General features: G+C 46.1%; 1 protein-coding gene across 1 annotated transcript; it reads left to right on the top strand.

The window, feature by feature from the left end:
- The first annotated feature begins 6173 nt into the window (after nucleotides 1-6173).
- On the top strand, nucleotides 6174-18236 carry LOC142767792 (uncharacterized). Its single transcript, XM_075870034.1, has 4 exons — nucleotides 6174-6278; nucleotides 6378-6653; nucleotides 14560-14752; nucleotides 18094-18236. The coding sequence occupies exons 1-4, from the start codon at nucleotides 6174-6176 to the stop codon at nucleotides 18234-18236; spliced, it is 717 nt and encodes a 238-aa protein (XP_075726149.1).
- The last annotated feature ends 2832 nt before the right edge of the window (nucleotides 18237-21068 follow it).

Here is a 21068-nt window from a genome sequence, read left to right as displayed (position 1 = left end):
TGGCAACGAAGTGGTGAATGCCGCGGCCCACGATTCTCCCCTCCGGATCGCTGCCCTTTGTTGTCCTGAGTCGGATCCTGGGAGCTCGAGTCTTACATGCTACCGTGATATTCTAGATTACTATTGAAGTTCACGCCGACTTTACCCTGCCTCCGCATGCCATCTGGCGAAAACGGACGAACGACTACTACGCCGACTTCACACTTACAATTCCCTTAGTCCAGCGGTCACCCGGGACTTCGTACCGAATATCTCTTATACGTGTTCAACTTGTCATATGTTAGCCGACACCTTTAACGTTGTGGCTTCATGTCCTGCTACTCCACTCTCTTTTTCACCCCCCTTCCTCATCCACTCCAGAGAGGCTTGGGAGGAGCACCTGCTTGGCTGCTCTACCTTGGATACGCAATGGTCTTTGGTGGCATGAAATCGAGCGGTGGTATTCTTCAATGGCGTCCCAGACTAGGTACTGCCACTCCTGCGCAAAAAAACTGTCTAGTTCATTTCAAAATGAAAAGTTTACCGCCACCACTACTAGCGTCGAAGGCTTCCTCGTTCACGTTCAGTACATACGTTCAAAATATAGCCGTTTTGTTTCCTTCTGGCTGCCTTTTGCCTTGCCCCTGCCTGGATGCTTCCTGCCCGGCATTGGCCCTCGCGACACGCTACACAAGAGACCATATGAGGTCTTTTATCAAAACAGTACCAACTCGATTTGTGACTGCGTTTATGTACATGCTTCGTACACCCTATTGGACTCACAACCCAGCTCAGCAGCTCACCTCAATATCTCCCCGTTCATCTATTCCGTCTGCTCCACCACTGAAACACTGTTCACATCCTCTTCTTCATTTGTTTTAGTTGGGGGAAAGGGTAGCAGCATAAGCATGCATGCCCTGAGGTAAACAATAGCTGCTTCGAATGAGACGAGATGATGATGAGGATGGCCTATATATGTATGACTCACGCCCACTCTGAAAAATTGACGAAGAAGCGAATAATCAGATAGAAAAGATCATACATAACGTGTATATACATATGAATTATACAATGGATAGAATAAATCTATGATAATTCAATTAAGAATTTTTCTGCAGCGGAACAATACCACCTCAATTATTTCTGAATGCAGAAACAGCGCAACCTACAAGTAGTTACTTCGTAACTACGGAAGCGAAAAACAAGGACAGTCTGTCTTTGTTTTTTCGCTTCCGTAGTTACGAAGTAACTACTTGTAGGTATCGCTGTTCCTGCATTCAGTTATGTCCTACCAACTTGCCCAAGCTTCCACGCTTCTTTTATTTCGCTCCATGACCAGCTGCTAAGACAGTCGATGCAGTGACGTCCAGATTTCTATAGTGCCATGTCAACAGCAAAGAGATGAAGAGAATCTCAAACAAGCCGTATGGTTGTTTAAAGTTGCGAACCATAGTTGCTAGTTGCTATTATTGGCATGTACATGTGTTTTTTTTTCCGTGATTAATCTACCATTTGTGGATGGTCGTCTGACATGAACATTTCAATCGCAAAAGAATGGACATTTAGTGAAGTTCACGCACTCATATCACTGTTCGAAACGAAGATAAGAAAGAAGAGGAACGACCCATTGTTATGGCGAAGGTAAGAAAACGTATCGCATGTTTCAACTTTAGGGTGAATAAAGCGTCTCCGCTTGTAATCCAGCCTACAACGTAGAGCACTAATGCAACACCTTCAAGGAATACTTTTGCTGCGTTTCTCCCCTGTGCTATGTTCCCAAGCCTGACTGATATGTTTAGCGAGGCATACGTTTTGAGTAGATTTGGCCACCGCTGTGGTACGCCATAGTTAGCGTATCCTGCGGCTGATGTGAATAGAGTTGCGGGTTTGATCCCGGCCACGAGGGTCTTGTTTTGCTGCAGACACAGTGGATGATGTCCTTGTACTTAATTTTAGGAGTCCTGCAAAGAACCCCAAGTGCTCGAAATTTCCGGAGCCCTTCACAAGAGCATGGCTCATCATTATGTCGTGATTATCGGACGAGAAACCCAGATGTTCTTGTTACGAATATTTGCAAAGGTTCACTAGCCACAATGCAGCAAATATATGGTAGTATACAATAAGGGTTGTCGCTCTACGCCCATGTTGCACGCAAACATGCATGAATGGCAAAAACACAGGTTTGGTATCAATAAGGCTTATCAAGTTTCACGTGGCTCGAGTTGAAATAGATTGTACGGTATTAGAGCCATAGCATTCAGAGGCTGGTTTCGCAGCACTTCCGACGTTGGGCCCGTACTTGTGAACGAAAAATCGGCGTTGTCCATGAGCGAAAATTTGAGATAGATGCGATTATTTCAATATTACGAAAGGTCAGTTTCAATGGGAATTGATCCCAGTATTACCCCGTGGCAAGCAGATGTTCTTCCCAGAGCCACGCCAATGCTTGAAATTGTTTCAAAGAAAGAACCTACAAGAGTGTCAAATAGTACGAAGAGCTTTCTTGATGCATGTAATACTGCGCGGCAGAAGCGTAGAATCATACCAGGCATCAAAACATGCTAATTACATAAGTGCTTGGTTTAAATTCTGGCCAGTTTTAAAGCACAGAGGCACAGTTATTAATGGCAATATCAACTATTATAAGTACCCAACTACGCAAATGCCGGTGATGCCTTACGGACGAGCAGTGGGTACTTGAGCCAATCGCATAAGCAACCTTATTGCCCTGCGCAACTAGGGGGAAAGGGGGTAGCGTAGCCTGGCTAGCGACTGGTAATGGCGTGTGAAGGGAATCAAACTACGCTTTCACGTTCTCCTCTTGAGGACGGAACTCAAGCTTTATACAAGTGTTGTTGGATTTCCAAATGTGGGGGTTCGGGCATTTTGGTATGGAACGATCGATAAATGTTAAGATTATGAGTCACGCTAGACAGTTTGACTCGTGATGTCTTATTTTATGCCTCCTGTGCCTGCATCATGTAAGGTCACGTGTGCTGTTATATATCCCCTACCCCTTGCTTTAATAAAATGGTGAAAGTCGGTGCCTGAGTGTCAAGCGTGCTTGTTCGTCCTCGTCTAATTGGCGCTCATAATTTATTGTTCATGTTGGCTTGCCTGTCGCCTAGTTTCTTGATTTAGGCGAGTCACTTGGTAGACTCACCGATTTCAGCATTTCCTTAATTCTTGCCATTGGTGCTCAGCGATTGGACTTTTACTGCCAAGGTGCACGTTGGAACCCTCGACATAAATTTGAAACTTTTTACTCGCAAATACGTGTACCCTATAACCGTACATGTGTGCCCAGCTTGTTGTCTTCGGTGTAGGCTGTAGTTGACGCATCTACTTAAGCCTCTAGAGGTCTGTGTACTCCGATTTGAAAATGGTGGAACAATGAACGGTGTTCGGTCTGGTCTCTTTTGCTGATCGGTGTACACTCTGTATTGTGCCGTTTAGTACATACACGTCGTGAAAGCCTGTGGCCGATGGAAGTGCTACACGTAGGAGTCTGCCGAGCCATGCACATAACATAGCGTTTGTTATTTATTTACAGCCTAACAATAAGTACAGGCACCGTCCACACAGTTGCAGCGCACGTGTCATTCATCTGAGCATGACAGTCAAGCTAGGCAGTTTCCGCTAACAAAGTAGGTACTTTTTGGCTGTGAATATACATAAAAGGCATAATAAGAAATAAAAGTTTGTCATCTCTACCTAAAATATTGGGTATGGGGGAGCAGTGATGTCGAAATAGTTGCTGAAGTTTCACTGGAAGTTGAGTCTTCAAGTGAGAACCAGGGACACGTGGTGGTCTATATTTATTATGAATTCATTCTTCTAACCTGTTATCCATCTCAGGAATACTTTATGCAAAATATTTTGTTATTCCGTAGCATTACACAAAGCAGAGTGTGTTATGGTAGGGACGGCTTAAGCTCTCCCATAGTAGAGTACCCGGTACTCTAAATCGTTACCCACTTTTTTTAACCCCCCCCTCTCTCTGCTATGAGTTTAATATGCAGAGTGTCCCACGTGACTTGAATTAGAGTTTAAAGTTATGCCAGAACACGTAATTATGACGCGACCAAACGTATGTTGCTCACCGTTGCCTGGAGTAAGTCAGACAATTTTTCGTGTTCTCAAATGCTAGTTAATTACCTCAAGGAACGAGATTGATAAAAATAGCAAAGAGAAAGCTGTAGATCGCTTTGTAAAACGTCCGATTAGACAGCTTTGAACTATATGCCTGTTATGTATTAGTGTTTTTCTGCTGCTTACAAATGCCCGCGAAATACAAAAATACCACGTGACAAACCCTTTCGTACTCCATCGCGCGCAATGATTCTAGTGCTCTCTAACGTTCCGCGAACGAATGAGCATAGCATTTGCCCCATTGTGCTCTCTCGGCAGGGCCGCAACGATGGTGATGGCTTTACGAAGAACACGTTTTGCTATAAGTGACAAAAACGATAACCGCTGTGACTGCTTATCGCTGTCATGAACCAGTGCAAGGGAAGCGTGTCGCTCGTACGTGGAATGTACGGGAGCACTAGTATCATCGGGCGCACTGACGCGCGCACGGGTTTGTCACGTCGTATTTTTTGTATTTCACCGGTATTTACGATTAGCAGAAAAACACTAATACCTAACAGATATAGAGTTCAGAACTGTCTAATCGAACGTTTTGCAAAGCGATCTACAACTTTCTCTCTGAAATTTTTTATGTCTAATCATTTCTTGAAAAGTTAGCTAAATAAGCATATCTAATTAAGCAATAGTTTAGAACACAAAAAATAGTCTGAATAACTCCAGGCAACGGGCAACGGTGAGTAACATACATTTGGTCACGTCGTAATTACGTGTTCCGGCATATTTTCGGGCTCAAGCTACGTGGGACACCTTGTATATATATATATATATATATATATATATATATATATATATATATATATATATATATATATATATATATATATATATGTATATATATATATATATATATATATATATATATATATAATGCCCGATTCATGACCAATTTTTTTGGGTACGTGTGAGCGAGAAGTTTGTAATGTACGTCTACAGCTACCTAGTACACATGTGTCTGTCTCTACAGCATAAGCTATACCTGAAATGCGCCTTCAGTGCTTGCAGTCACAAAAACAAGTTAATGTTACCGGACAGGTGTCAATGGAAACTGCGACACAGACTCCTGTGGGCGGAGCTTACATTTATTCTCAATTTGCAACTAATTAGAGCCCAACTTTTCATTTTACGGCGTGGCCTAAATGCTTTCGCCACCGGATATGTGCAGCAAGATGGGAAGTTAGGCCAGGTCGATTACGTTTATGTCTAAAAATTTGGCAGAAGCGCACCGAAAAAGTGCGGACAAGGGACGGTGACAGGACGGTCGTTTGGGTGGACTTGAACCCAATTTTCAAACATGAACGGATATGTGCATTTCATGTTCATAACCCCGGATGACCTTCCTGATCCCGCATATGCACACTAACGTGCGAGTGTACACGATGCTCCAAGAAGCCGTAAACCACCAAGAGGCCGAAATGTGGACGTCGCGTTGCAGTTGTGTACAATTCTGCAGTGAGCGCTGGTGGAGTTGCACGCATTTTCTCCTTTCGCTCTTTCCTTCGCTTGGCTGCGCCCGTCGGCTTTTCTCACGACCTCTCGCCCTTCCTCAGCGCCCGACGTGGAAATGCAAAAGGCGCGTGCATCGGCTAGCCGAAAGCAGGCTTTCCTTCGCTCAATGACAGTGTCCCTTGTAAGCAGCGTTATTTGTATTGCACACAGCGTCGATTGACGTCATGCCAGCTGTTCTCCATAGAGGAAACGGAGAGGAGCACTCGAGCTTCTGTCGGAGGTTTAGGAGCCCTTTAGTAAAGGTGTCCTCACTATCCCTCCTCAAACGCGAAACTTTACCGCACACATCCCGCGGCTCGGAGAAAAGCGATGAAAACAAATCATCGCCCCCGGATGACGTAAACGTCACACCAAAATTTGTGACGTCGCTATGACGTAATTTTGACATCACGTGACGTAACGAATGGCAGAAGAGTTGTTCGTGCACCTTCTCTGTCCCATTTGTTGGCACTGCCAAGTGTTTTTAACTTGACCTAACGTCATCACGTGACATTGTAACTTGGTTAAAAGTAGTCACATCTTGGAGGCAATGCAAAATGAAACTTAGTGAGGTGCCTCCGATCTTGGAGCCAGTGCAAAAAGCAATTGAGGTAGAGAAACCTTACGAAGGATTGCGTTTTATTCGAGTGCTCGAGAACCCTGTGAGCTGTTTTAAAGTTTGTAAAGACACGGACATTGGGTTGAGCCTATGCATGAATTTCGTAAACAAAATTAAAAAAAACAGTTATGCAAATGTGCAGGTGCCTGCTCCGCCACAGAAGCCACCAGCTGTTGCCGGTCCACCCACTATTCCCAGTGCAGCGGTGGTTCCTAATGCCACGGCTGTTGCCAATGCGGGGGCTGTTCAAAACCCAGCGGCTGTTCCCAATGCAGCTGCGGCTCCACATCCAGTGGCATCGCCAGCAGCCAATTTCCTGGCGCTGTTGTCTCCCAATAGGATGGTATCACCCGCTGCAGGCGCGGAGCACGCCAAACCTATCGAGAAGGAGACCGAGCACTTGAATGTCGCCGTGAAGGTAAGATGGCGAATAAACATTGATTTAAACGAGTACTGACCCCAGTTTCCGATCAAACTCTGAGTTATGCGGATAAATCATTGTGTGTCGACAAACAAGCTGACATAATTTCGGTATATTTCACTATTGGACCTAACGACATATTGAATATTTTTATCAATACGTGAGTGATCTGAGAGACAGGCGACATTGGTACACTCGTGAGCCGTTACTTAAACAGCTCCTTACTGAAGGAGCATCAGGACTCTAGCGAGCGTTTTTGATGCGTGGTAAGTTGTGCATGCAGTTGAGATATTTCTCCACTCAAATTCATATATGCCCCTAAACCCCATCTGCACGAGAGATGACTGGGAGGCGGCCCTGCTTGGCGGTCACGACCTGAAGACCCAGAAGGCCCTAGTTCAATGGACGTGAGTGGCACTTGCTATTGGTGCTTCGGAATAGGGGTTCAACCTCGTGCTGGGAGGAGAGGAAACCAATGAGACCCCAACTCAATCATCTCTCTGCAATCTTTTATTGCCATTTAGATGTTTTACCACCACCACTAATGTTTTTCGTAGAAGGCGAAGGATTCGCTCCAACACGGTGAAATGGCAGTCGCCGGTGGTGCTTATATATATATATACATACATATATATAGCTATATATATATGTATATATATATATATATTATGAAGTCGTGGTAGTCTTGTAGTCTTGGCTGCGTCAGCGTTTATTTGAGGAAAGACCTCGCAAAACGAGCGGGCAGAGCCAGTACACAGACGATGACGATGATGATGATCCAGAGTCGCAATGAGGACGAGACAAGCAGATGATGGTGATTGTGATCTTGCAGGGATTAGTACGATGTAGGTAACAAATGCCCCCACTAATTGCCCCCACTTGGAAGCGGACACCCTGGCCGCCGTAAGTCAAAGTGACGGGGAACGTCGCGTGAAAGGTTTCATGCGACAAACGTGGACAATCTCTGTGCTGCGGTAGCGGCGGTCTGTTGGGGCGACGAGTGATGTCACATGATAATTAACCGGAGAAGTCTGTTCTAAAACAATGTGTGGCCTAATGAAGCGTGGTTTGAATTTGTCACAAAGACCAGGAGTGCGAATAGGTGTCAAAAGCAGCACCTCGTCACCAGACAGGAAAGACACAGCGCGGTGGGATTCATCATAGATGATCTTCCGCTCGCGCTGTCTTGCTTCAGTATTGATGCGAGCCTGGTGGCGAGACTGGGCAAGGCGGGAAAGTATTCATCGCTAGAAGACTGACATGAATTCCCATGGCTGGTAAAGCAGTAGACGTCGAGAAAGGTAGTCGGGGTGCGTCCGTACACGAGGTAAAACGGTGAGTAGCAAGTTGTTTGCTGAATGGCGGTGTTGTAAGCGAATGTCAGGAATGGTAAAAGAGTATCCCAGTTTTTGTGGTCGGGTTAGACGTAAACGGCTATCATGTCAGCAAGGGTTCGGTGCGATGTTTCTGTGAGACCATTTGTTTGAGCGGGGTAGCTTGAAGCTGTCTTGTGAGTACTTCCAGAAGCGCGCAGTACTTCATTTGCCATTTGTGACAGGAACACTTTGCCGCGGTCACTAAGCAGTACACGAGAAGCCCCATGACGCAGTATTATGGCGTGACGAATAAGGTCTGCAACTACCACAGCTGAGCCTGAAATAACAGTGGAAGTCTCAGCGTAACGTGTCAGGTGGTCCACGGCGGTCACTATCCATCGTTTGCCAGCCGATGGGACGGGGAGAGGCCCGTAAAGGTCAACACCTACAACCTAGAACGGCATTGAAAGGCACGGAAGTGGCTGTAGAGGTCCAGCAGGAGCAGACGTGGGGAGTTTACGACGCTGGCATGGGTAGCAGAAGCGGACGTACCGCGCTACAATAGAAGAAAGGCCAGGCCAGTAATAACGACATCGAATGCGGTCAAGAGTTTTTTTTTAAAACCAAGATGACCAGCAGTCAAGTCGTCGTGGAAGGCTTCGAGTACCTGAAGTCGAAGAGAGCGTGGCAGTACAGGAACCCGGCGCTGACCGTCAGGGTGATAGACGTAGCGGTAGAGAATCCCATTGTCCAGCCTAAAGTGCAGGAGTTGACGATGGAGTCGCGCGTTGGGTGGATGAGAAGCTCACGAAAGGTGGTCCATTGCGTCTGCAGTATGAATCGGACCGCTGGTTGGAGATAAATGTTGGCGCGTCATCCGAAAAGGGTTGCCTTATTCATGCGAGCGTATGAACTTTGGTAGATGTGGCGGTTGAGTTCTCACCAACGAAGATATGGGTAGTTGGAAGCGGGCAACGAGATAAAGCGTCGGCGTCTTGATGTTTTCTGCCTGAATTGTAAGTTATGTCAAAGTCGTACTCCTCCAAGCGTACTATCCACCGACCCAAGCATCCGGACAAGTTCTTCAGTGTAGAAAGCCAGCATAAGGCATTGTGCTCCGTAACGATTGTGAAGTGACGGCCGTGAAGATAGGGATGGAACGTCTGGACCGACCGACCCACAGCCAAACACTCTTGCTCAGTTATAGTGTAGTTCTTTTCGGCAGGGGTGAGTACGCGACTGGCATATGCAACAACTTTCTTTAGGGAAGACTTGTCGCGTTGTAGAAGAACGGCTTCTATACCAAGGCTGCTAGCGTCAGTATGGAGGATAGTCGGTGCGGCTTCGTCAAAGTGGCAGAGCAGAGGTTCAGACGTGAGTGCCCACTTCAACAGGTCGAATGCCGTTTGACATTCTTGAGACCACAGAAAAGGCACGTTGGAAGCAAGTAGGTGGTGTAATGGAGCAGCATTAGAAGCGAAGTTTTGGATAAACCGGCGAAAATAGGAGGCGAGGCCAAGGAAACTGCGAAGCTCCTTTGGTTTTTCGGGACGCGAAAAGTGAAGGACTGCAGAAATCCTGTCAGGTTCGAGCCGGATGCCACCTTTGCTAACGACGTTTCCTAAGACCTTGAAATATTTGCTATCAAAAGAGCATTTACTAATGTTTCTTTGAAGCCCGGCTCCGGCAAGGCACGTCAAAACGTAATCCAATTGTTCTAGGGGCTCAGAAAACGTAGACGAAAAGTTAGTAATGTCGTCCCAGTAGCAAAGGCAACTTTTTCATTTCAAGCCGCGCAGCACGGTATCTATCATGGGCTCAAAAGTCGCGGGCGCGTTGCAGAGTCCGAAAGGCATCACGTTGAATTCATATAGCCCGTCGGGGGTTGCGAACGCCGTTTCCTCCTTATCGTCTTCATGCATGGAGATCTGCCAGTACCCAGAACGCAAGTCGATGCTTGAAAAGAATTCTGCGCCTTGTAGGGAATCAAGGGCGTCCTCAATGCGTGCCACAGGGTACACGTCCTTGCATGTGATCCTATTGAGCGCCCGGTAGTCCACGCAAAAACGCACAGAGCCATCCTTTTTACGGACCGAAACAATAGGAGACGATCAAGGGCTAGATGAGGGACAGATGGCTTCCCGTTTAAGCAAGTCCACAAAATTTTCTTCTAAATTTTTTCTTTCAGCTAGAGACACGCGGTAGGGTCGGCGGTTTACGATAGATGTCCCAACAGTTTGAATTCGATGTGCTGTAGTATTAGTGCGGCCCAGCTTTGACGAGCAAATATCGAAAGAATTTGCATGTTTCTGTAACAATGCGAGCAGCTGCTGCCTCTGTGAATATGTCGATTCGCTGCTGATAGCGGTGGTAAAGGCGGAGGAAGAAACATGCTCACCGACGGAAGGTTCTTTGAATGCAATGGCCCGAAGTTGCGTGACAAATACAGGCTCGAAGTCAGCAACACGGGCCACAGTAGTGCCTTGTGGCAGTAAGATCTTCTCCGGTGTAGAGTTCACAGCGGTGACAAGTGCCGAGCCATTGCAATAGCGAAAGACACCGGACGGAAGAACTATACCTTTGCGAACGCAAAGTCGTGACGGTGAGACCAATACATCCCCGTGATAGATGTCGTTGAACGTAGTGCTGACAATTTGCTCTTGTAGCGGCGGCAGTTCGATGTCTTTCGCAGCGACCAGACGAAGTGGCTTCTGATTGTCGTCGTCAAGCATGTAGTCGGTGTCAGTGAGGTGAACAACGCGTTGTCCACAACAAATCGCCGCGGAAGCAGATGATAGAAAATCTCACCCTAAAATTTGTTCGTGAGAGCAGCGGGACAGGACAGCAAACTGAACATGACGGCGGATGCCATCGATGAAAACACGCACAGTACAAAACGCGGAAGGGCGAATGACGTTCCCCTGGGCAGCAACTAACGTGGGGCCGTTGTAAGGCGTCATTACTTTCCTCAAATGTTCACACAAATCAGCACGTATCACAGACAATGTCGCACCTGTGTCCACTAAAGCATCCACTTACACTCCTTCCACTTTCACAGAAACCATGTTACACGGGCCTGGTGGAGGAATTTCAGTTCTAATTCCGAATGCAGTTTTTCCTCCACAATCTGCATCACTTAGTTTTCCGAATGAATATCGGAGGTGAATGAGGCGGGCCGAAGTGGAGAAGAGGAACGGCGGAAGGGCGAAGGCGAGTGGCGTCTCGTGTTTCGGCTGTTTCGTGGTGCAGTCGATACCGGAGGACATGGAGAGCGGTGCGGGGGAGACGAATAACGCCGACATTGATAAGACGCAATTACTGCAGCAATATTGCTCGTAAAGGCGTATTGTCTGACGCACCATGAACCGGACCTTTCCGTAGAGCCATAGTTCTTTCACGGGGCTCTCATGTATATTTTTCTTTCAGTAGTTAGGTAGCACAATTGTTTCGTCTAATACCATACAAATCTTTCAGGTACACTTTACTCTTTGTTTATGTCCTTTAGAATAATACCAAAAAATATTGGCACCGATAACTTTGATTGAAGTAAATTAAAAGATGTGGTCAATGATGTCTGTTTTTTTTTTGAAACACTCAATTCCAACCTGTAGACATGTTATTGCAGTAAAATAAACTTGGCCTCGCAATTCTGTGCGGCGTGGCAAATGTCATCAAAACACGATAGTCTTCTGTCTCAAAACACCGCTTTAGAGTTACTGTACATGTTTACTTTATAAAGGTAGCATATACAATAACTTCACGCTTCGTGAGATATGGACGCCATCTGGCAGTATTGTTGGCAAACAAGTGCTTGTGCACAACCCACCACGACTGCCAGGTGTCACAGTAATATCGTCGGCAGAACGCTTTTAAATGCGAAGCATTTGTTAGGGAACTTCGGCGACTTTGAGCACATCCATCCATCCATCCATCCATCCATCCATCCATCCATCCATCCATCCATCCATCCATCCATCCATCCATCCATCCATCCATCCATCCATCCATCCATCCATCCATCCGTCCGTCCGTCCGTCCGTCCGTCCGTCCATCCATCCATCCATCCATCCATCCATCCATCCGTCCGTCCGTCCGTCCGTCCGTCCGTCCGTCCATCCATCCATCCATCCATCCATCCATCCATCCATCCATTCATCCTTGTGTCATGTCAGAAGATGGCTACATTCCACAGTCAAGGGCGTCATGCTGGCGTTGCCACGCGAATTGCCCGTCCTGCACATGCTCGCAGGTCCGCCCTGCGTTGCGTGGCTTTGACGCATGCGCATTTCAGCGCGTCCAGAGTCATTCCGTAACAAAAACAGGGAGACGCAGTGTTGTCTGGGTAACGCATCGGGGCCAAATGCAGCTTGTCACATTTCGCACTAGTTGCGATCGGCCCGTGCCAATGGACGATAGTCGCGCCTGGCGCCAGACTATGGAGTGCTCGCGTTTTTCTAACGGAGCGCCGCTGTGCCCAACGTGCGCGCGCATCAATGCTACACTGGAGTATACTGGGCCCTTGATGATGCGCTCGAGGTCGTTTTCCTAGATCCACGAATACCAAATCGGATGTTCCATGACGTCAATGGATGACTAAATATATGACTGGTGAAACATGATAATGCTGACACGCGTGTCATGTAAAAACATGACAACATACCACGCTCATAGCGTGCTCGCGGCCGTTTCGCTAGCTCCACATATACTAAATTTGGTATCACGTGACGTGAATAGATGACGAAAGTAAATGACACATTCAAACATAATAATAATGACGCGGATGTCTTGTACAGCGTCATTTAGCTCCACCTCGTAACCTTGTGCTGATTTTAAAGTGACATAACATTTCTCACTCGTGCTTCGCATATCATCGATTCCTACAGTACGTGGGAACTGCCAAGTTTTTGTGCATATTCTGTTACTCAATTCCAACCTAACTTGTAACTAGTACTCTTAATCGTTACCCACTTTTTCTAAACACCACAATACTTATTTTAGTGGAGGAACGCTCCAGCTAATATTTTGGTATTCACGTTGTGGCTCACATAGAGGTGATTATTGCTTTTTGGTAGACAATGTTCAAAAGTATGAATGCGGCCACCAGTTCAAGATGGCCGGGCGTTGAAAAATTGTATATACTGTCACTGGGTCGCTTAATCGTGTGACAGACAGACAGACAGACAGACAGACAGACAGACAGGCAAACAGACAGACAGACAGATAGACCGAAAGACACACAGACAAGCATACAGACAGATGGACGCACAGATAGACAGACAGATGGATGCACAGACAAATGGATGGACGCACAGGCAGACAGACAGACAGAACAGATGGACATACAGACAGACGAATGGACGCACAGACAGGCGAGAGAAAGACAGAGAGACAGACAGACCAAAAGACAGACAGACAAACAGACAGACAGATTGACGCACAGATAGACAGACAGATGGACGCACACACAAATGGATGGACGCACAGGCAGAGAGACAGACAGAATAGATGGACGCACAGACAGACGGATGGACGCACTGACAGGCAAGAGAAAGACAGACAGAACGACAGACAGACAGGCGGACGCACAGGCAGACGGATGAACGCCCAGACAGGCGAGAGAAGGACAGACGGACAGATGGACGCACAGACAAATGGATGGACGCATAGGCAGACAGACAGACAGACAGAACAGATGGACGCACAGACAGACGGATGGCCGCACAGACAGGCGAGAGAAAGACTGACAGACAAACAGATGGACGCACAGACAGACGGATGGATGCACAGACAGACAGACAGACAGACAGACAGACAGACACACAGAACAGATGGACGCACGGACAGACGGATGGACGCACAGAGAGGCGAGAGAAAAACAGACAGACAGACAGACAGACAGACAGACAAACAGATGGACCCCCAGACAGATTGATGGACGCACAGACATACATACATACACACACATACATAGACACACATACATACATACATACATACATGCATACATACATACATACATACATACATACATACATACATACATACATACATACATACAGACAGACAGACAGACAGACAGACAGACAGTCGGATGAATGCACAGGCAGACAGACAGACAGATTAATACCTCCATGTTCAGGTATCCCAAGAAAGACTACCGTATTTAATAGGCCTAATGTTGCTCCCTTTAGCTGGAACACATATACTCTGCAGAACGTTCATCACCATTAGAATCGCACGAACATATACGTGCGGATGGCTGTAGGGAGGGAGGGAGACAGGGCCAGAGTAGATGGCTGCCCCCTTCAGTGGCTAATAGTGGGACGCTCAAAGCCTCTCCCATACTTTGACTTATTAAGGGGGGGATGTTGCGACAATACTTCCCTTCCCTCCCTCAATGCAAACGCATATGCGAACGAAGAAGTACAAGCAAAATTAAAAGCAGTGAAAGCAGGACGCCTCGCCGCTTAAACGCTTCTCTATTTTGGCTTATATTTCAGCTTCGCAAACGTTTGAAGTCCTCTAAATTCATGTGCTGTTCCGTCACGCCACATAGTTCTGCCTCTCAAGTGTCTCTCTATGCGCAGGCATTCCAGCTGCTCCTAGACCGAGCCAGGCACAACCGGGACGTGTCCGGCCAGCCGGCCAGCTTCCAGTACACGCTGTGGTGCATGGTGTTGCTGGTAGTTTTCGTCACGGCTGTCGGGGTGGTGCTGCTGAACAGTGCTGCGCAGAGACAGCGGGACAAGCTCACTTCTACGACGGAACCCGCAACAACGTGTATGTAGTGTGATATCTTTTATACGGAAGCCTCTTCGCACGCGTTATTTGCACAGTCGCACCACGCTTCCACGCACACCTGCAGCACGCAAGTGGCAGTTCTTTCGCCATCCGCTTACGTGCGGTAGCCACATCATACGTGTCCCGGCACGTACGATGTGGCTGCGTGGAAAACTCATGGGCAGGCCCTAAAGGCTAGATAAATCATGCGATAGATTTGTGTGGACACACACGCATCATCTAGAAAATGTTAATGCCTAATATAACCTAGGGTTTTAAAGCATATCTATTGTGCGTGGTGCAAGTACACACGAAATTCACAACTTTGCGACTTCAACCCTAATTTTAGTTAGAACGTAAACCATATTAAACCACTTAGAACACCAGTTTGGTTTGTGGCAATGCTCTTTAGGCATATATTTTAAACAGAAACAGTGAAGCACTTCTTATGTGGACCAGCACGGAGTGTAAAAGCAGATGCTGTTGCCGCAGCAGTGCATTATAGCAAGTGGAGGAGAAAGAGGACCTTTAGATCGCTTTAGACGAAAACAGGTGACGAAAACAAGTTTTATTTCACATCTCTGATCAATCTATACTCAAATGGCGTATGAAAGATACTGGCTTGCAATGTGTTCGAGTAGACGTGAGTGTTAACGTGAATCCACATAACACTCAGTGGAGCGCTGAAGATGTGTTGTTGGGACCATCGGTCGGCAAAATAAAAAGTGGCACTCGGTAAGGCTCACTCAAAATATATATCTTCCGCTTTCGACTCACTCAGACTCGCACGAAAATTTTCTTCAAAGGGACTAAATCGAACTCGAACTCGCACAGATATGACTCACATGGGCTAACTAAACACTCAGACTCATGGCTCGATCTGAATCTGAGTGGACTCATTAGTGAACTTGCCGACCTATGCCAGCAGGTTATAAAAACTTTACCGGGTGCAGTTACAGCCGGGGGAACACTGCAGGGCTAACAACGATGCAAAAGAATGGATGCTGTCCACCGCGTCTCAATACGAGACAATATAAACGCACATGCCGCCGTGGTCATCATCACAACACGGCATGCGATGTATGCATAAAGACGAATTCCACCTGACATACGTCAAGAAAACGTGGTGGCGCTGTCGTCGATATAACTTGGTTTCGCGTGGTAGGCAAAAGCCATTTGGCTTGCTGCAGTTGATGCTGTATTTTCGCTGCTGCGTGCACTGTCTGTCAATTGAAAAGAGGAATAAAGTGGGATACCGACAAGCTGTGACGTTTATTTGTGCTGGAAGACACAAGAAAGATGCGCTAGTTTTTTTTTTCAGTTTTCTGTTTAGAAGAATCATTGCAAGACGAGCCAAGCGAGACCTTGCCTTGGTCGAACGGTTATGTTTTGAAGCGACTTACCAAGCAGAAATGATTACTTCTGTCAAGCAGTTGTCTTTGTAATGCGCCGCGCCCCATTTTTGATTAATAGGCTTTATGAGGAGACATAGCGAGCATTTTTACCTCAAAGCACGTTAATGTTGGGAATAGGATTGACATATGTGAAGATACGCGAGCGATTTTTTACTGGTTCTATTGTTATTAATATGGAGAAGCCTTACACGTGTCAAAAAGATTTCGTCATACGCGGTCATGTGTTTCTTTCTGCGTAGGCATGGTTCAATAAAGCAGCAGATAATGATGACTCACTAGGCTGTTTCTGATTAATGTGCGACTGTGATGACACACCTGACACAAGTGTATCGGGCAACGCTGTTCTGGCTGCGGTGCACTTCACGGGATTTTCACACCTGTGAGAATTCACCAAAACGCAGCACTCGAAAAACTTGTGCATAATGTTTACATTTTGTAGGTATTTCACGGTTTCAGTTTGAGCGTACACACGAATTTAGCCGCAGATATGACAGGTAGGTAACCGTATTGTCCATATAATCTAGCTTAAGCATTACCGCAAGCGTATTGAGAATGAGTGCTGTCGAGATTGTCCTGGTAACTTGCATTAATAAGTTCCACTGCACATTTCTTACTAGGGAGGATTCACCGTAAAAATTGGTGCCTATGTATTTTTACACTACCCATATGCATATCGTGCCCTTGAGCTTCTTAATAAACTGGGTCTGCTGTTCTTTCATTAGCTAACAGATTAAAATATACACGTGAGACATTGACTACGGAAATGACAATGAAATATTGCAAGCTTACCAAATTTAGATGTAGCCACGCGTGTGACGTAGGCTGCCGCAACGGCGATGACGTTTCGCAAATGCCATCACCGTTAAAATACTTCACGTTTTTATAAGGCTCAAAGCTAAAGCTACACGTCAACAAGGCTCGTATGTTCACTGCAACTTCCTTTGCTGCAGCCGCCACTTGTAGAGAGGCGGGAGGCGTCTAGACGAGCGATGTTTGGAGGCAGCTTTTAAAAACAGATTTGGCCCCTGCTGCACTTATTCTCACGTGATCCTAAAGGGGGGTAGCGTAGCTTTGGCTGAGATGGTTGGGTCGAGCTTACGAGCCGGGCGTCGCTAACACAAACCAACGTATATGGACGGCACCTACCATTGCTTGCTTACATGGGATATGCTTATACATTTACGTGTCGCATTGTGTTGCGATATGCACTATAGGCACAATGATGGCGTTACTACGGTAATGCCGCTATTGCACTCTTTGTGTATGCCTGCTAAGACGTCATTTGGTCCATGCTTTCATCGCTGTGTGCTGGCAGTTCAGTGCCTCTATTTATTTTCCTTTCTGCGCGTGTGCTCCGAATAAGATGCTTTATAATAAGCAGCGAGATGGTAAAGATTCTTCCGTAGTAATGCAGTACGGCGTGCTTCTACAAAGTGTGGTTTTGGTGCATGAAATCCCAGAAATACAACGAGGAGTATTATATTGGCATTCGAGTTGATTGATGTTCTGCGTGTTTGAATCATGTGGAGCAGACTGACACACATTATCATGGAAAGCGTGAATGAAATTATTGCGTACTCTTAACTGTAATGTCGGACACGTAAAAAAAAAGATACGAGTGTCGTAACGAAAAAGAAAATGCGTTGCTGCTTTGATGCCGTTCAGGTGAAAAGGCTAGAGACAGGTTATCAGGAAACGTTGCTTTTGGACTCACTCTGTCCCTTTGGTTATGACGCACGCATGGACGTGCCATGTCGGTACAGCACGGTGACGACGTCCTAAAGACGATAGTTACCGTCAGAGCAATGGCCAAATGAATGAAAATATAGCACCATACCTCAGTGTTACGATTGCCCAAGGAAGGGACAGGGCCTAACCCCCCAACCTCGAATCTTATGACACAGACGAACGTAACGTCACATGCAGACAAACCTGACGATGAGGACGATGACGACGATAATGACGACCAGGTTGCCGTGGAGCGACACATCTCCGGCCAGGAATCAACCGATTCTACTACCGACGGGCTTGGCGAAGACGCTGGCTCAGGCATTGACACATACAGGTAAACGTGAGACTTAATTTGCCCAAGGGTATTTGCAAGTTGACACTTATATGCGGGAACAAATTTTGATGAGTTCCATATCCACGCTGCTTCCTCCCTTTGGTTCGTTAACGTTGGTGCCCCTTACAATCATGTTTGCCCGCGTACATGTAGCACTGGTTAGCACTGGCTGCTATGTGTGACTCACTACTGACAAAGAGTTACATACCTGAACTTCGCGCAGACCAAGTGGAACATAAAAAAGCGGGAAATTCGCACAAAAATCCTCTGTACAACGAATGAAACCACTTCACGTAAAAAATTATCTGAACACACTTAGCAATGAGAATCCACGCAGCATTAGGAATTTAATATTAAAGCAATAACGCTAACACACTTAGTGCTAACAGTAATCCTGGAGCCCGTTTCGAACTTTAAACACCAAGAGAAAGTTTGTATTGGACACGTTCACACCGTACCTCTCTATCACCGCAAAAAAGAATGCAAGAAAGCGACACTGCGGAAACCACTGCGTTATCAAGCGGACGCAGCAGTTAGAAGTTTGTTTTCATGTTATGGCCAGTGTTGGCTAGACATGGATAATTGGCGGAAAGTACTGATTACTGTTCCGGATGTGCTTGAAAATAGGCTATCTACCTTCATAACTGAACCTCATTATTTATCTTCAATCAAAAGATGCACCTGGGTATAAAATCTTGAAAGATATGTTTAGGCAGGACTTTCATGCTAAACCTCTAAAACGTTTACGTACAGGTATTTATGATTTTAGGAGCAGTTTTTCTAGATTGGCAGCACTGGTAAATTTATAATTTATGTATGAGACTGTAAGAACGCGCTATCAACAGGTACAAGAATAAAAAAAAAACTAAATAATTATGCGACAATCTGAGCTTGTGACTGACACTTACTGATTTCTGCAAGAAATGTACAAAACAAGATAAAATGTAAGAGGTGCTTTGGTTACTCATGGTTAAACGAAGCTATAGTGTATATCTGTGGCGTCAACAGGCACGTAAAGGCCTAAGCACATGCAGCGTTCTTGGCGGTGTTTCCTGGCGTCTTGTCTCTTTATATTAGGATACTAATCATAGAGTGTCTAGAAATATACTGGCTAGTGTGCTGAGCGCTGGCTAGGAGCTGGCCCCGCAGCTGATGACTGCCGGCGGCACCCGCATGGTGCGCTGCTGTGCGAGTGGGTGCATTTGCGTTCAACCTTGCAATGCACTCCGCAAGCCGTGCGAAGTTTTCAGGAGGCCGACCCGCGCGAGGCCAAGTTTTATTGAAGACGATAGTCTTTCTTGGGGGCGTTCGATGCAAAAATTCTGGTCTGTCTGTCTGTCTGTCTGTCTGTCTGTCTGCCTGTCTGTCCATCCGTCTGTCTGTCTGTCTGTCTGTCTGTCTGTCTGTCTGTCTATCTGTCTGTCTGTCTGTCTGTCTGTACATTTGGCTGTTTGTCCGCCCTTAACAGTGCCCTAATCCGCACCGAAGTGTCCTAACAATACTCCAAACAGCCGACCCCATCCGCAGCGCCCACCAATATTGCTCAAGATTCAGCGTAATGCTTGTGCGGTTGTCAATCAAAAAGCAATTATCGCGCATATCTGAGTCACCATAACTACACGTCAATATTCTGTACGTGTGTCTCTTACTAGTAAAGGCATACATAAGTAATTCTGACGACCATAGCGGTTACCACGTTGCGCTGACCACGCAACGCTTGCACGAAAAGGCAAGCGTTTCCATCGCTTTTGTAAGAGGGCACTCGCGCGTCGTTTTCCAAGATAACTGCCAGACAGCGCTCATGTCTCACGCGTGACTTGACTTGATACGCTTGGTCGCCTCCGCTGCATGCTCGAGGCACTCTAATGCAGCGCCTCCAGAAATCCATTCACTCATTTTCTTGCGCATAACAACAAATAAACGTTTTGTTTACTCTCTCCAGGCGCAAGTCTATCGTCTTTCGATGACATTTGCAGTGTAACATGCAGATATGGAGCCAAATTGTTTTGTATTTTCGGAGAGTTTTTTTTACAAAATGCTCTATTGTATAAGAACAACTCGATTGCTTTCAGAGTACTGGCACCTTGCAATACGAAATCAACATCATTTTGTGACAAACATTTCACCATTCACTACTGCCCCCTCCTCCTCTCCCCCCCCTAAAAAAAGGCAGATCCCAGGTAACTTGGAAATCAATGCTGTGCAAAGCATTCGGATGGAAGGTGACTCTGTTGTATTTTTTATTTGGCGAAACATTAGAAACAGGCGCTAAATATATGCAAGAAATAGGATAGCCAGCACTGAAGCTATAATTGATGTTTCACAAACATTAGACTCTTCTTGCAAAGTGTTTCGGAGACTTGGCGTGGCTTTGTGGTAGAATACTCGATTTTCACGCAGAATGCTTGGATTCGATTCCTCTGCTGGGACACAAACGTTTATTATTTGCATTTGTAGGGACAACTTTGTCAATGTCAGCTTTTTCTTAACGCTCACGGGTTAAAAAACGGAGGTGTGGTGACAAGGGTTTGATGGCGCACGTGACGGAATTGTGACATTATTCTTGTCAGGATCAGCGCGTCATATTCATCAAACTATCTTACCCACCAACAGTAATTTTGGTTTAACCCAAGTAAAAGCGGTGATCGTGAGATCACCCAGAAGTAGGCGATGCGATGGATAGATAGATAGATAGATAGTGCTCAAAGTGGCTGCAGTACACAAAGAAATTAATTTTAAAGACCATTTACAGTATAACCACCAGTTATTTTAAAAATATGCTTTGTTCTTGAGAACAAAAATTATCACAGAAGACCAAAAAACCTTTAACTCTTAG

This window comes from Rhipicephalus microplus, chromosome 7 (assembly GCF_043290135.1).
Source record: "Rhipicephalus microplus isolate Deutch F79 chromosome 7, USDA_Rmic, whole genome shotgun sequence".
Lineage (NCBI taxonomy): Eukaryota > Metazoa > Arthropoda > Arachnida > Ixodida > Ixodidae > Rhipicephalus > Rhipicephalus microplus.
This window is presented reverse-complemented; position numbering and strand designations above follow the sequence as displayed.